This window comes from Periophthalmus magnuspinnatus, chromosome 4 (assembly GCF_009829125.3).
Source record: "Periophthalmus magnuspinnatus isolate fPerMag1 chromosome 4, fPerMag1.2.pri, whole genome shotgun sequence".
NCBI lineage: Eukaryota > Metazoa > Chordata > Actinopteri > Gobiiformes > Gobiidae > Periophthalmus > Periophthalmus magnuspinnatus.
In genome coordinates this window covers 30,161,250-30,176,560 of record NC_047129.1, presented here as the reverse complement: position 1 = coordinate 30,176,560, position 15,311 = coordinate 30,161,250, and the positions used below count along the sequence as shown (strand labels likewise).

Here is a 15,311-nt window from a genome sequence, read left to right as displayed (position 1 = left end):
ATTTGACTAGAGCCCAACGCTACGGGTGACGTCCATTTCTTTCTACAGTCTATGGTTCCTACGATTAAATCCAGTTGGTTTAAGTCTAAAATGTCTCTGAGATTGAGAAAAACTTGTACGATTCCACGATCTGCAAGTTCACACTCAGGCAAAGTACTTTTAGTTTGTCAAATTCAAATATATTGTAATTCTACTGCAATAAAATGTCCGTAAGCAGAACTAAACCAGGACTAAAGCAGGATTAAACCAGGACTAAAGCAGGACTAAAGCAGGACTAAAGCAGGACTAAAGCAGGACTAAAGCAGGACTAAACCAGGACTAAAGCAGGACTAAAGCAGGACTAAAGCAGGACTAAACCAGGATTAAAGCAGGACTGAACCAGGACTAAAGCAGGACTAAACCAGGACTAAACCAGGACTAGACCAGGACTAAAGCAGAACTAAACCAGGACTAAAGCAGGACTAAACCAGGACTAAAGCAGGACTAAAGCAGGACTAAAGCAGGACTAAAGCAGGACTAAACCAGGATTAAAGCAGGACTGAACCAGGACTAAAGCAGGACTAAACCAGGACTAAACCAGGACTAAACCAGGACTAAAGCAGGACTAAAGCAGGACTAAACCAGGATTAAAGCAGGACTGAACCAGGACTAAAGCAGGACTAAAGCAGGACTAAAGCAGGACTAAAGCAGGACTAAAGCAGGACTAAACCAGGACTAAAGCAGGACTAAACCAGGACTAAAGCAGGACTAAACCAGGACTAAAGCAGGACTAAAGCAGGACTAAACCAGGACTAAAGCAGGACTGAACCAGGACTAAAGCAGGACTAAAGCAGGACTAAAGCAGGACTAAAGCAGGACTAAAGCAGGACTAAACCAGGATTAAAGCAGGACTGAACCAGGACTAAAGCAGGACTAAAGCAGGACTAAACCAGGACTAAAGCAGGACTAAAGCAGGACTAAAGCAGGACTAAACCAGGACTAAAGCAGGACTGAACCAGGACTAAAGCAGGACTAAAGCAGGACTGAACCAGGACTAAAGCAGGACTAAACCAGGACTAAACCAGGACTAAACCAGGACTAAACCAGGACTAAACCAGAACTAAACCAGGACTAAAGCAGGAGTAAACCAGGACTAAAGCAGGAGTAAACCAGGACTAAAGCAGGACTAAACCAGGACTAAAGCAGGAGTAAACCAGGACTAAAACAGGACTGAACCAGGACTGAAGCAGGACTAAAGCAGGACTAAACCAGGACTAAACCAGGACTAAACCAGAACTAAACCAGGACTAAAGCAGGACTAAAGCAGGACTAAACCAGGACTGAACCAGGACTGAACCAGGACTGCTTGAGAATGTTTTCTCTGATGTTGCCCGTAAAATATAGCCACAGAAATGTAGTTAATGGTCTTTCAAATCGAACTTATTTTGCGTTTTTCACCGTTCACTACAGTCCTCACGTGCGTCATGTCTTCACAGTTATAACCAACATCTTCCTTAGACACTCCAAAAACGCGGCCGCCATCGTCACCCAGTCTGAGACGATAATGAGGTGAGGAACACTTTCATTTAAAACACGCTACACGCTACACGCTAACTGCACAGAACACGCACTTCCTGTCAGGAGTGTTACTAAATAATCAGCCTATCCGATGTCACACTGTCTGTTTTTTTTATCAGGCAACTTTGCAGAAAGCTACAACAGAAACACGTCTCGTACAGCGTAAAAACACACGGCTGCAGGAGGACGTTTTGTTATTGTCACAGATCTGATTTCTAGTATTCATGGAGTTTATTAGATTGGCTTCACTCTGTTCTTTGTCTCTGGTCAGCGCTGGCTCCAGGGTGAGTTATAATTGATTTGTTTTCCAGACCCTAGAAGAAGCTGCATAAGGCCACACGGTATTAGAACAGAAATTAGCCAACTATTATTCAGTGTTGAAGATTGCATTCATTTGTTTTAAGAAAATACAGTAGTTATTGTGGTTTCAACTGGTGCAGAGTTTAGAGCAGTGTTGTTACGTGCCGCAGTTAATACGCAGCAATAATGTGTCGACAACAACTCTGCACATGACACTCAGATCTATGTCTCACTGCAGCAGGAGGATCTGGACCAGTGGATTCACTCACTGCATCAACAGATCAGTGTGTGGAGGAAAAACAACTTTGTCCAGATAAACTCAGACAAGACTGAAGTCATCATCTTTGGACACAGAAACATAGAGAAAGTGTCAGCTTCACCTCCAGTCTCTCTCTCTCTAAAACCTTCAAATCAGGCAAAGAATCTAGAGGTAATAAAGGACTCAGACTTGAACTTTAACAGCCACATCAAATCAATAACATCTGCAGCTTTTTACCAACTAAAAATCAAAGGTAAACTGTCAAAACCAGACTCAGAGAGACTTGTCCTGCGCTTGTGTCCAGTAGGTTAGACGACTGTAACGTCCTGCTCACTGGACTCTCCAAACGAGCCTTAACACAGAACAGAACATCCAGAACATCCAGAACATCCAGAACACTACTGCTCAGGTCAGGACTAGAACCAGGAAGTACTTCACACATGTGTCCTGTGGCTCAGAGAATAAACTTTAAAGCAGCTCTGGCTCTGAACAAGTCTCTCCATGGACCAGCACCAAAGAACATCTCCCACATGAACCATCTCACATGAGGAGGACTTCAGGGACCGGCCTCCTGCTGGCGCTTGAGTTCTGCTCAGGTTCTGGCTGTGTCCACCAGGAATCTGACCAGAACTGAGGAAGCGGCGTGGATGAGCAGCGAAACGTCTTCAGTCTTATAACGATTTGTCCAGTTGACAGATTTAAACTTCATCTGTTGATACATGAGTTTAGTGGCACACTGGCACATTTTTATGAACGGTGCACCTTTACAGGACAGATCACAGGTTGATCTACTCAATTCAGGATCAAACATATATTTAAGATTTTACTAAAAAAAATTAATCTGCATTTTCAGTTTTGTTGAAGTTTAAACGTGGGCTCTGGATGTCGTGGAGCGGTCTTGGCTGACGTGTCTTTGTAACATCGCGTGGCGGTCGGGGACAGTTCCACTGGACTGGCAGACCGGGGTGGTGGTCCCTCTGAATTCCACTCCTCAACCTCCCCGGTAAGGTCTATTCTAGGGAGTGGAGAGGAGAATCCGACTGATAAACCTCGAATTCAAGAGGATCAGCTTCACACCAGACTCTAGACTCTGTGTTTTTTTGGCGGAGAAGGCTTTTGACCGTGTCCCTCGTGGTGTCCTTTGGGAGGTGCTCCGGACACCACGAGGGAGTATGGGGTCCAGGGCTCTTTGCTGAGGACTGTCCGGTTCCTGTCTGACCAGAGCAGGAGCACAGCTACTATCCCACCGAAGTCAGAATTAGAAAAACATGAATATTTGCACTTTACGTCCATAAACTATAAACATAACACAAATACTAAGACTATTACTATAAACTATGATATGAAATAGTTGGTCTGACCTATGAAGAGCTGGCTGTTGAGCTGCAGGTGGAGGTGTCCGTCTGCGGGTGCTCTGTGGGTGCTCTGTGGGTGCAGGTCCACCCTGAGTGAGGCCTCCTTCACGTTCCTCTCCGCTCGGACGCGGTGCCAGCGGTCGTCGTTCAGGGGCGTCGCCGTGGAGACGAGGACCTCCAGTGGACCGTTCCCCACATCCAACGAGAACACCACCTCTGAGGGGGCTGGACGAGAGGGGGAGGAGAGGGACAGGTGAGGGACGGGTGAGGGACGGAGAGGGACAGAGAACAGGTGAGGGACAGGTGAGGGAGGAGAGGAACAAGTGAGGGACAGGTGAGGGATGAAGAGGGACAGAGGACAGGTGAGGAACAGGTGAGGGACAGAGGACAGGTGAGGAACAGGTGAGGGACAGGTGAGGGAGGAGAGGAACAAGTGAGGTACAGGTGAGGGACAAAGAGGGACAGAGGACAGGTGAGGAACAGGTGAGGAACAGGTGAGGAATAGGGGACAGACAGGAGCAGGACAGAGGGCAGGTGAGGGACAGAGGACAGGTGAGGGACAGGTGAGGGAGGAGAGGGACAGGTGAAGGACAGAGGACAGGAAGAGGTGAGGGGTGGAGTGGAGTGGAACAAGTGAGGGACAGGTGAGGGACAGAGGAAAGATGAGGGACAGGGAAGGATAAGTGAGGGATAGGGGAGGAACAGGAGAGGGAAAGGCGAGGGACAGATGAGAGACGGAGTGGAACAAGTGAGGGACAGGTGAGGGACAAGTGAGGGACAGGTGAGGGACAGGTGAGGGACAGGTGAGGGACAGAGGACAGGTGAGGGACAGAGGACAGGTGATGTGCAGGGCTGAACAATTTGCAGAAAATATTTAATGACACTTTTCCTGATAATCAGTGTGACTGTGATTAGATTTACAGTCAATGTTTAAACAAAATGATTCTGTTCAAAGTTCACATTTTAAAAAGTGTCCAGTGTCACTCAGCAGTGACCGTCCACCGCCCGGAAGTAACGAGGACGTAACTTTCTCTTTCACTTTTCCCAGATACTTTCAGGGAGTAAAAAATTATCTTAAAAGTTTGAAAGCTTTGCTCGGGGCTAATCAGCTCTGGGGAAACTAATGACCACCAGAACTATAATTTTATGCAAAATCTGTTTAAGAAACTTTATAAATAGCTAAGTCGTTGAAGTGCTTCGCAGAATCTTGCATCTTAAATGTGCTTTTTGGATTTAAAAGAACCATATTATGGACATTAGTTGCAGAGTAGCTGGTTTTTCCTCCGCGGGGCCTTTGAACTCACTCTTAAATTAGAATTTTTTTAAAGGTTTATAGAAAAATGAATGAAAATGTACATCACAAATCACATTTCAAAACATGTTTGTACAGATTTAAATAAAGAGTTTACAGTTTTTATGCAGAATAAGACGAGAGATTTTGTTGTTTGTGAAGGAAATTACGACAAAAAATTGCATCCACTCAAATTGTGTTTTACTAAAATGGCCAAAAATGATGACGTAAGAGTAACACAACTTTGAAGTACTGAAGTAACACTCACGTACCTCAGTTTAGTATGTCACTGGTACTTTACTACAGACTATGTACCGCTGTTATAATCAACATCTTCAGGACTCCCACAGCTGATCCTCACCACGTCTGAGGTGATAACGAGGCGACGAACGCGGTTTAAAACGACACGTGGGAACGCTAATGCTAACCGCGCACACAACGCACGTCCTGTGATGGTGTTACAAATAACCACTCCACCCAACGTCTGAAGAAGCTGGAGGAAACGGCACAAAAATACAGGGCGGAGTCGTAAAATTATATTAAAGTAAGAGTAATGATCCGTCGAGATACGCAAGTAATACTCAAGTGGAAGTAACTACACAGAAACGGTCTAAGAAACTAAGAGTAACTCGTTTTCACCAACATCTCTGTCGTCTTTTCATTATTATTATTCTAGTGAAACTTTTTTTATTCAGATGCTGCATAGTTTCAAAGGGTAAACACACTCCCACTCTCAGTTTGAACATTTTCAACCACAGATCTGAGCCTTGGTCGATTCTCTCTGTGACGAGTCTGTAGATAAAATAAGTTCTCACGTCGGTTTCTGTCGTATAAATAAACAGTAAAAGAGCCAGGCTTTTGAACGGCTCTTTGACGTGAACTAATGCAAAAGATTCGGATCCCGTAAGAGAGCCGAAAGTCCATCCTGGATCTATTAAACGACTTTTTTTTTGGCTTTAAGTGGACGTTTAAACCGCTTAAAATGTGATTCATGTTGAGTGGAGCAGGATTACCACGTGCAGAGACTAGTTTTTTTGCACATTTGCACATTTGCACAGGAAACACAGACGTAATTAACGATCATTTCATCAGATCGTCAGAGCAGGATGTTGAGCCGTTCAGGAGCTTTACGGCATGTGGGATGAAAGAAAATTGAATCTGTTCTTCTTGGAAAAGTGGCGGGCACAAGGGCAAACTGTGTCGTGGATTAGAGAGAACGAGCCCGGCCTCATGTTTGACCCTCTCTGCGCACCGTAGATCTCCCCTCTATGCTCAACATTCTCAGACCTTAACCTTTTTACCGTCGGATGCTAATCACAAACGCCGATCACTGTTTGGGGTTTTACGCATAACTCGAAGCCAACAGTCAAATTTTAAATACGGCTGGGTTTTTTTGTTTTTTTTGTAGGATGTAATTCGAAACGTTAAGCGGAAAATGTAAAGTGAAAGTGTAAAAAGTTTTAAAAGTGCGCGAGCCTGTGCAAGCCGGTCAGCCACAAGAGCAGACAATCACCTTTTGCCCCCCCTCTGAGGATATGACATCATCACATTATTGAAAACCACCGATACACACACACACACACACACACACAGGGACAAAAATCAGGTCCCCATAACGTAAATCCTTATTATTACGTAAACAACATGGTTTAAAGTTCAGATACGAGTTAAAAAAAGGCTAAAGTTTGGGTTTACGTTATGGTTAAGCAAGTGTTTGTTTGGGATTTTATGTACGTAAGCCACTTTCTTCCGCTTATCCGGGGCCGGGTCGCGCGGGGGCAGCAGTCTAAGCATGGACTCCCAGACTTCCCTCACCCCAGACACGTCCTCCAGCTCCTCCGGTGGGACCCCAAGTCACCACAGACCCTCCAGCGTGTGGCCTCCTCCCGGTGGGACATGCCTGGAACATCTTCCTCGGGAGACGTCGAGAATGTATCCTGAACGGACGCCCCAAGTCGCCTCAACTGGCTCCATCTCGACGTGGAGGAGCAGTGTCTCTACTCCGAGCTCCTCCTGCGTGAGTGAGCTCTCCTAACCCTATCTCTGAGGGAGCACCCAGCCACCCCGCGGAGAAAACCCATGTCGGCCGCTTGTATCCAGGATAGGAACGTAGCTTGACCGATAAACATCTGTTCTTTTGTAGGATGTGATTTGATTTGTCCGTCGTTGTATAAACCTGAGCTCCACAGCTGTAGTAAAGATTAGGACTGTTGTGATTCTTGAGGAGTTTATGCATTTGCTTTGGACGGTGCAGATTGGCAGAAATGGACAAACATAATCACAGCGCACAGTGTAATTTGCAACGCCAGTCCCCAGAACGTCTTTAAACACTAATAAAATATGTAATTAATTCATTATAGAAATAGAAAATACGTTACATTTTAAAAACATCACACAAAAACAAACTTATTAGCACATGTTCTTGTTGGCTCTTGTTTGAGCCTAGTTTAGTCCAGATGTAGACTTGCTTTGGTCCTCATTTTGATATATGAACCTGCCCTTATCCGCTCGCAGGTCCGGGTTGAGTCCAAGGAGTTTTGTCCCAGCGTTAGCCTCGTAACGGCGCGATGACCTCCGTGAGTTTTTTCCTGTAGCTCATTCATCTTCTGTCTGAGGTCACATGTTAAAAATACCAGCGCTCAAGGCCACAGTGGCACTACGAGCTGTGTGAGCCGGTACTTATCACGCTGTGGGGACCAAAACGTGTATTGCTGAGTTTGAAATGACGTCATGACATTGTTTAGGTGAGTAATATTTAATACAGATGAGAGCAGCTGAAATAAAAATGGTTTAAATGCAGATTTTTGTTGTAAAGTCACTAATAGAATCGGTCACGTTCAAAAAGCCTCGTCGAAAAATATAACGTCAATTGGAAAATCACTTTATTTGTCCCAATTCAAACGCACTGAGCAGTAAAAAAAAACAAGAATAATAGAAAAACTCAAACTAAAGTCGCAGTGCAGCTTGACAGGTAGAGTCAGATCCACAATCAGGGCAGTTTGAGGTGAGTAGCGACCCTCAGGACAAAAGTGTTCCTTATCCATGTCCTCTGTGTCCTCCAGGGGGCGCCAGGTGACGTCTGGAGACACAACAGGAAAACCTCTCCTAAGCCTCACTCTCCTGTCGCTCTGTTGCTTCATTTCTCTCGTAGCGTTTTCCTCTTTAACATCTTTTGGCGTATTTTTGGAGTAAAAAGCCCGTTGTATTGGTGTAAAACGTCGTCGCTGATTGAATGATTTCTATGGCTAGAGCTCTCTGCAGTGTTGCCATGGATACAGGACAAATAAACACAAATTACACAATCTAATAGTCTTTAACTTCTGTCGTTTGAGCAGCGCTGTACTTCTGAGTTGGTCAAAAATCCCCAAATGTTAAGTCAAAAGTCAAATTTGAGGAAAAAAAAATAAAACTGCTCAGCGTGCTAGCCAGTCAGCCACAAGAGCAGCCAAGCACCGTCTGACCCCCATCTGAGAATGACATCATCACACAAACTATCAAAACACATATGCAAACACACACGAATGTACAAACACACACACATATACACAGGCAAGAACACACACACACACACACACACACACACACATAGAGGAACACACACACAGAAGCACACACACATACACACACACACACACCCCTGCACACACACACACATACACATACACGCACAGGCACACACACACAGGCACGCGCACAACCACACACAGGCATGCATACACACATGCATATACATACATACATACACATACATACACACCCCAACACACACAGACACACACACAGGCACACACACAAATGTACACACAGACACACACATGTACATACACATACAAACACACACACACCTCTTCATGGAGACAAAAATCAGGTCCTCATGACGTAAATCCTTATTATCAGGTCGACATCATGATTTAAAGTTCAGATGAGTTCATGTAGGTTAAGGTCAGAGTTCAGGTTTAGGTTCAAATAGTGACAATGGTTAAGATTAAGATCAGTCAGAAGGAAATTTATGTAATGTTCCCGAAAAGCATGTAAACCCAACAAGTGTGTGTGTGTGTGTGTGTGTGTGTGTGAGCTCCCGCTGACGTCTGCGCGTTAACAAACATCATTACTCATCGCTCCCAGCAGGACAGAGACAGAGGGACGCGTCTCAAACTGTGGGTCAGGACACGAGTTGTACAGTTTAATTCAGACTCAGTTATTCATTTGTTTATAAAGTGAAACAGAACTTGATTTTTACTGATAATTACACAAATACACACAGTACTGACCTTATACTTCAGTGTGTGATCACAGCTGTAAAACACTGGGACTAAACCAGGGCCAGACCAAGTCAAGGCGAAACGCAGTGTGACTCTGAAGTGCTGTACGTTTGCGATTTGTTTTCTCCCCGACAAAACCCACAATGTCGATGAAACGTTCTGCACCGACAAAGACGCCGACGAAGGTTTGAACTTTGAGAGAGTTTAAACGAGAGAGAAATGTGAGAAAATGTTAACGCCTGTGTGAGAAAAGTGTATAAAGTGTGTGGTGAGGGGTTTTACCAGGACTAAACCAGGACTAAATCAGGACTAAATCAGGACTAAAACAGGACTAAACCAGAGCTAAACCAGGACTAAACCAAGACTAAAACAGGACTAAACGAGGTCTAAACAAGGACTAAACAAGGACTAAACCAGGTCTAAACCAGGTCTAAACCAGGACTAAACCAGGACTAAACTAGGTCTAAACCAGGTCTAAATCAGGGCTAAACCAGGACTAAACCAGAGCTAAACCAGAGCTAAACCAGGACTAAACCAGAGCTAAACCAAGACTAAACGAGGACTAAACCAAGACTAAACCAGGGCTAAACCAGGACTAAACCAGGGCTAAACCAGGACTAAACCAGGGCTAAACGAGGTCTAAACCAGGTCTAAACCAAGTCTAAACCAGGTCTAAACCAGGACTAAACCAGAGCTAAACCAGGACAAAACCAGGATTAAACCAGAGCTAAACCAGGACTAAACCAGAGCTAAACCAGGACTAAACCAGGACTGAACCAGGAAAAGTGTATAAAGTGTGTGGGCAGGGGTTTTACAGCTTCAATTGTTGCGGGTTATTTTTAGAACATAACCCCCGTGATAAACGAGGGACCAGTGTATAACAAATATTACATAACAAAAGAAAGTACTGTAAGAAGTGTCTGGGGCGAGGGAAGTCTGGGAGTCCGTGTTTAGACTGCAAAAATAAATAAAAACAATGTATTTTTAAAGAGCGCCAAAGCGAATGGACCTCAGTTAATTTGAACCACACATAAGACATTAACATTTATCGTTATGTTTAATGCGTTCACTTCATTTGACCCAGCAGCATTTGACCCACACAGCATTTAGTTTGCACTTTACCTGCAAGACGAGCTTCTCCCGAGGCTGACCTTATCCCGAGTCAAACCTCTAACCCAGCACCAGTTACTTACACAGGTGACGTTTTGCCCGAAGACACAACAACAGTAGGTAACTCAGCTTGAACAACCGACCCTAGAGACGTAATAAAACCTGCCATCTGTCACCAACACTCAAGCTCAAAGGAAACCGCCCCTTTCTCCAGCCTCACACGTCCACCGTCCCATGAACACAGTCGACTTTAAAGGTCCTGAACACTGGTCCCTCGTTTATCGCGGGGGTTATGTTCTTAAAATAACCCACAACAATTGAAATCTGTGAAGTATCAGCTTTATTTTTACAGTTATAAATGTTTTAAGGCTGTAAAACCCCTCACCACACACTTTATACGCTTTTCCTGGTTCAGTCCTGGTTTAGACCTGGTTTAGACCTGGTTTAGACCTGGTTTAGACCTGGTTTAGACCTGGCTTAGACCTGGTTTAGACCTGGTTTAGACCTGGTTTAGACCTGGTTTAGACCTGGTTTAGACCTGGTTTAGACCTTGTTTAGACCTTGTTTAGACTTGGTTTAGTCCTGGTTTAGACCTGGTTTAGACCTGGTTTAGACTTGGTTTAGTCCTGGTTTAGACCTGGTTTAGACCTGGTTTAGACCTGGTTTAGACCTGGTTTAGACCTCATTTAGTCCTGGTTTAGACCTGGTTTAGACCTCATTTAGACCTGGTTTGGACCTCATTTAGACCTGGTTTAGACTTCATTTAGACCTGGTTTAGTCCTGGTTTAGACCTGGTTTTAGTCCTGGTGTAGACCTCATTTAGACCTGGTTTACACCTGGTTTAGACCTGATTTAGACCTGGTTTAGACCTGGTTTAGACCTCATTTAGACCTGGCTTAGACCTGGTTTAGACTTGTATTAGACCTGGTTTAGACCTGATTTAGTCCTGGTTTAGACCTCGTTTAGCTCTGGTTTAGTCCTGGTTTAGTCCTGGTTTAGCTCTGGTTTAGTCCTGGTTTAGTCCTGGTTTAGTCCTGGTTTAGCTCTGGTTTAGCTCTGGTTTAGTTCTGGTTTAGTCCTGGTTTAGTCCTGGTTTAGTCCTGGTTTAGCTCTAGTTTAGTCCTGGTAAAACCCCTCACCACACACTTTATACACTTTTCCTGGTTCAGTCCTGGTTTAGACCTGGTTTAGTCCTGGTTTAGACCTGGTTTAGACCTGATTTAGACCTCGTTTAGCTCTGGTTTAGTCCTGGTAAAACCCCTCACCACACACTTTATACACTTTTCTCACACAGGCGTTCACATTTTCTCACATTTCTCTCTCGTTTAAACTCTCTCAAAGTTTAAACCTTCATCGGTGCAGAACTATCTAATCAAAAACAGACCTGGAGTTGTGTTTTGTTTCATTCACACATGTTTGAGTCACACTTTATTATTAGTCTATCTACATCTCCAAAGCTCAAAATGCTCTGTTCCACCTTGTGATGTCATGAAGTGGTCGTTTTCAATAGTTTTCACAGCTCCTTTTACCTTTAGTTCAGTAGAGTTTGGCAATTCCAGGACTGAAAAATGATCCAAATGATTCTAGTGAAGGTGCGTGGAGTTTAAAAACACAGTGGAGCACTTCCTGTATCACCACATGATGACATCACAAGGTGGAACAGAGCGTTTTCAGTTTGTGCGTTAATGAGGAAACGACATTACAACATGGATCAGGAAAATAGCGTAATATGGGCCATTTAAACGCTGTGAAAATGTGAAAAAAACAAAACTACTTTAAACCCAGAAGTTTAACTGTAAAACCCCACGGGCGCGACTTAATTTAGCCGACGTTACGCGGCGCAGATATGGTCCCGTTAACAGCGATAATAAACAGAGGACGGCGTTTGAGCAGCAGCTGTCTGTGAGCGCATCAGAGACGGAGACGAGAGTCGCGTTTGGCTCCTGCAGAGATGTGTTTCCCCATTGGAGCCGCTGGAGCATTTATCATCGTCTGCTAAAGTGCGAGTGAGCTGGAGCGCACCGCCACTGAAGAGGACGTGTTAGAGATGTGATACTTAAACCGGGCTGGGGGGGTGGAACGTCACAGCCGATGGAAGCTACCGCAGCACTTCTTTTTTTAAAAATTTTGTACAGTGAGGCGCTTTAGGAGAAAAGAGGAGGGGGATCTGGAAAAGAGACGACGGAGCTTTGGGTGTCTGAAAATAAACAGGGTTTTCTCAGAATGTGATGGAGAGAAAATCCATCCTTGGCGGAAATATCGAGTCCAAAGACAGATTATCGTCTCCTGAAGCTAAGACCAAAGCGGCATTGTCTGCGCGCGCAAACAAAAACACACATATTATGCAAAAACTGACGTCACGTTGTTGTTTCTTTATCAAAAACGTACCTGGAGTTGTTTTTGTTTCATTCGCGCTTGTTTCGCTAATCTGTGAATTCAAATTTATCATATCTGAGTGTACAAAAACACTCTGCTGACCTTTTCCCTGTTTAGTTGCGTCATAAATAAAACTCCTACGCTGTTTTAAGCCCATAAACCACGTGTCAAACGCAAGGCCCCTGGGCTAAATATGGCCCGCTACGCCATTTTATGTGGCCGCGAGAAGGTAAATTCAAAGGTATAACTCATTTTTAAGTCTATGCTGCTTTAATGCACATATTGATCATAAACTAATAGGATTTTCCCATTTTGTCCAGGAAGAGGAAAATTGTGGGCATGGAAGGCAGTTTTAAGAAAAGGTGGGAAGTTGAATACAAGTTTGTGCTTCTAGGAAAAAAATCTGTACGTTGTCCCCTCCTCAAAAACGTACCTGGAGTCGTTTTTGTTTCATTCGCGCTTGTTTCGCTAATCCGTGAATCCAAATTTATCACATCTGAGTTTACAAAAACACTCTGCTCACCTTTTCCCTGTTTAGTTGCGTCATAAATAAAACTCCTACGCTGTTTTAAGCCCATAAACCATGTGTCCAAGTCAAGGCCCCCGGGCTAAATGTGGCCCACCACGTCATTTTATGTGGCCGTGAGAAGGTATAACCGTCATTTTAAAATAAGTCTATGCTGCTTTGATGCAGGTATTGACCATAAACTAATAGGATTTTCCCATTTTGTCTAGGAAGAGGAAAATTGTGGGCATGGAAGGCAGTTTTAAGAAAAGTGGGAAGGTAAATATAAGTTTGTGCTTCTAGGAAAAAAAATCTGTATGTTGTCCCCTCCTCAAAAACAGACCTGGAGTTGTTCTTGTTTCATTCACATTTGTTTCACTACGTAGTTGCGTCATAAATAAAGCTCCTACACTGTTTTAAGCCCATAAACCATCTGTCAAACGCAAGGCCCCCGAGCTAAATATGGCCCGCCACATCACTTTATGTGGCCGCAAGAAGGTAAATTAAAAGGTTTGACTCTCATTTTAAAATAAGTCTATGCTGCTTTAATGCATGTATCGACCATAAACAAAGAGGATTTTCCCAACAAGTGGAACTGAGAAATATTTGCAAGTAACAATCGCAAAATGTTCAGGAAAAGGGAAAACTGACGGCATAAAAGGCAGTTTTAAAAAAGGTGGGAAGGTAAATACAAGTTTGTGCTTCTAGTAGAAAAACCTGTATGTTTTTTTGTGTTATGACGGGGGTCGGTTGTAAAAAAAAGGACAATCTACATCGGCATTTTAACACCGAACGCGGAGCTAAGTACGCAAAAGTTTATCCTTTCAACGCAAAACAATTATAATTAAAAGGCAAACTGTGATCATAGCAGCAGTTAAAAAGTAGCTACATTTATTGGACATGACATTCGGTTAAATTTAGTGACGTCCGCTGCCATAAACCATCCCCAGGACTCACTCTACAGTCGGATTATGTTCTGTTAGCGTAGCATTCACTTTGTAACATGGAAAATTTGAAATGAAGGTGACAAAAAGTATGTTTAAAAGAGAATTAAAGTGACAAGAATGCACATATTTGTTTTACACAGCACTTTTTTGAGGGTATTTTCTAAGAATGGGCTTCTTCATTTTGCAACATTAATTTATATATATTTTTTATACATGTATATTTATGTAGTGCCTCTCAAGACAACGAAAGAGCTTTAAACTGCAGTATTCATTCACTCCATAAAGTACTAGTATTATTATTATAATAATAATAACAATAATAATAATAATAATAATAATAATAATAATAAATAACCAGTAAATAATAAAAAAGTATCACATGAAAAAATCTACTTAAATAAAAATATAAGTCCTCATTTAGTAAATAATAAGTAAATCATAATAAATAATAAGTAAATAATATGTAAATAATAATAATAGTAAATTATAATACATTTTAAATAATGAAAAATAATGAAAAATAAAAGTATCACATGAAAAAATCTACTTAAGTAAAAATATAAGTTTTCATTTAGTAAATAATACATTTATAATAATAATAATAATAATAATAATAATAATAATAATAATTAAATAATAAAAAATAAAAGTATCACATGAAAAAATCTACTTCAGTAAAAATATAAGTCCTCATTTAGTAAATAAGTAAATCATAATAAATAATAAGTAAATAATAACAATAATAATAATAATAATAATAATAAGTAAATAATACATACATAATAATAAGTAAATAATACATTAATAACAAATAATAATAAGTAAATAATAAAAAATAAAAGTATCACATGAAAAAATCTACTTCAGTAAAAATAAAAGTCTCCATTTAAATGTAACGTTAAGTATTTTGTGCAAACATGAGTTTTCCAGTCTGTATAACTCTGTTCACTTCATGAGTCTGAACGATCACTGAACATGAGACTTACATCTGAGCTCAATCCGGATGAAGTCCTTGATTCCCAGGTTTTCCAGGAACACTCCGGAGGCAGCGGTGGTTTTGAAGAAGAAGGAGATGTCTGCGTTCAGCTCTCCGTGAAACGTGGGGAAGTGAAGGTACGACGTCTCTTTGTCGAAATACGCAGCGTTCCAAAAGTTTTCTGGAAAAAAAAAAAAAGGGTATTAGATATTAGCGATAAACGAGGGACCACTGTAACTTCTGGGAGATGGAATGTCACCTGTATGAATAAATGTAAACAGAAAGTTAAAACCATACTTCGGAACATTCTCCATGGAGATAGATACGTTTTCTGCCATACTGTTGAAGATTATAGCCAGAGGAGCAAAATTTC

At 42.4% G+C, this 15,311-nt stretch overlaps 1 protein-coding gene across 1 annotated transcript in view; it reads right to left on the bottom strand.

Annotated features, from left to right (window-relative positions):
* LOC117369907 (contactin-associated protein-like 4) overlaps positions 1 to 15,311 on the bottom strand; it is a 353,019-nt gene that overhangs the window by 45,585 nt on the left and 292,123 nt on the right. The window contains exons 16-17 of the mRNA XM_033965250.1: positions 14,949 to 15,119; positions 3,478 to 3,696 (exon numbers count right to left, since the gene is read on the bottom strand). Coding sequence (XP_033821141.1) covers positions 3,478 to 3,696; positions 14,949 to 15,119 — 390 coding nt within the window. The remainder of the gene's footprint in view (positions 1 to 3,477; positions 3,697 to 14,948; positions 15,120 to 15,311) is intronic.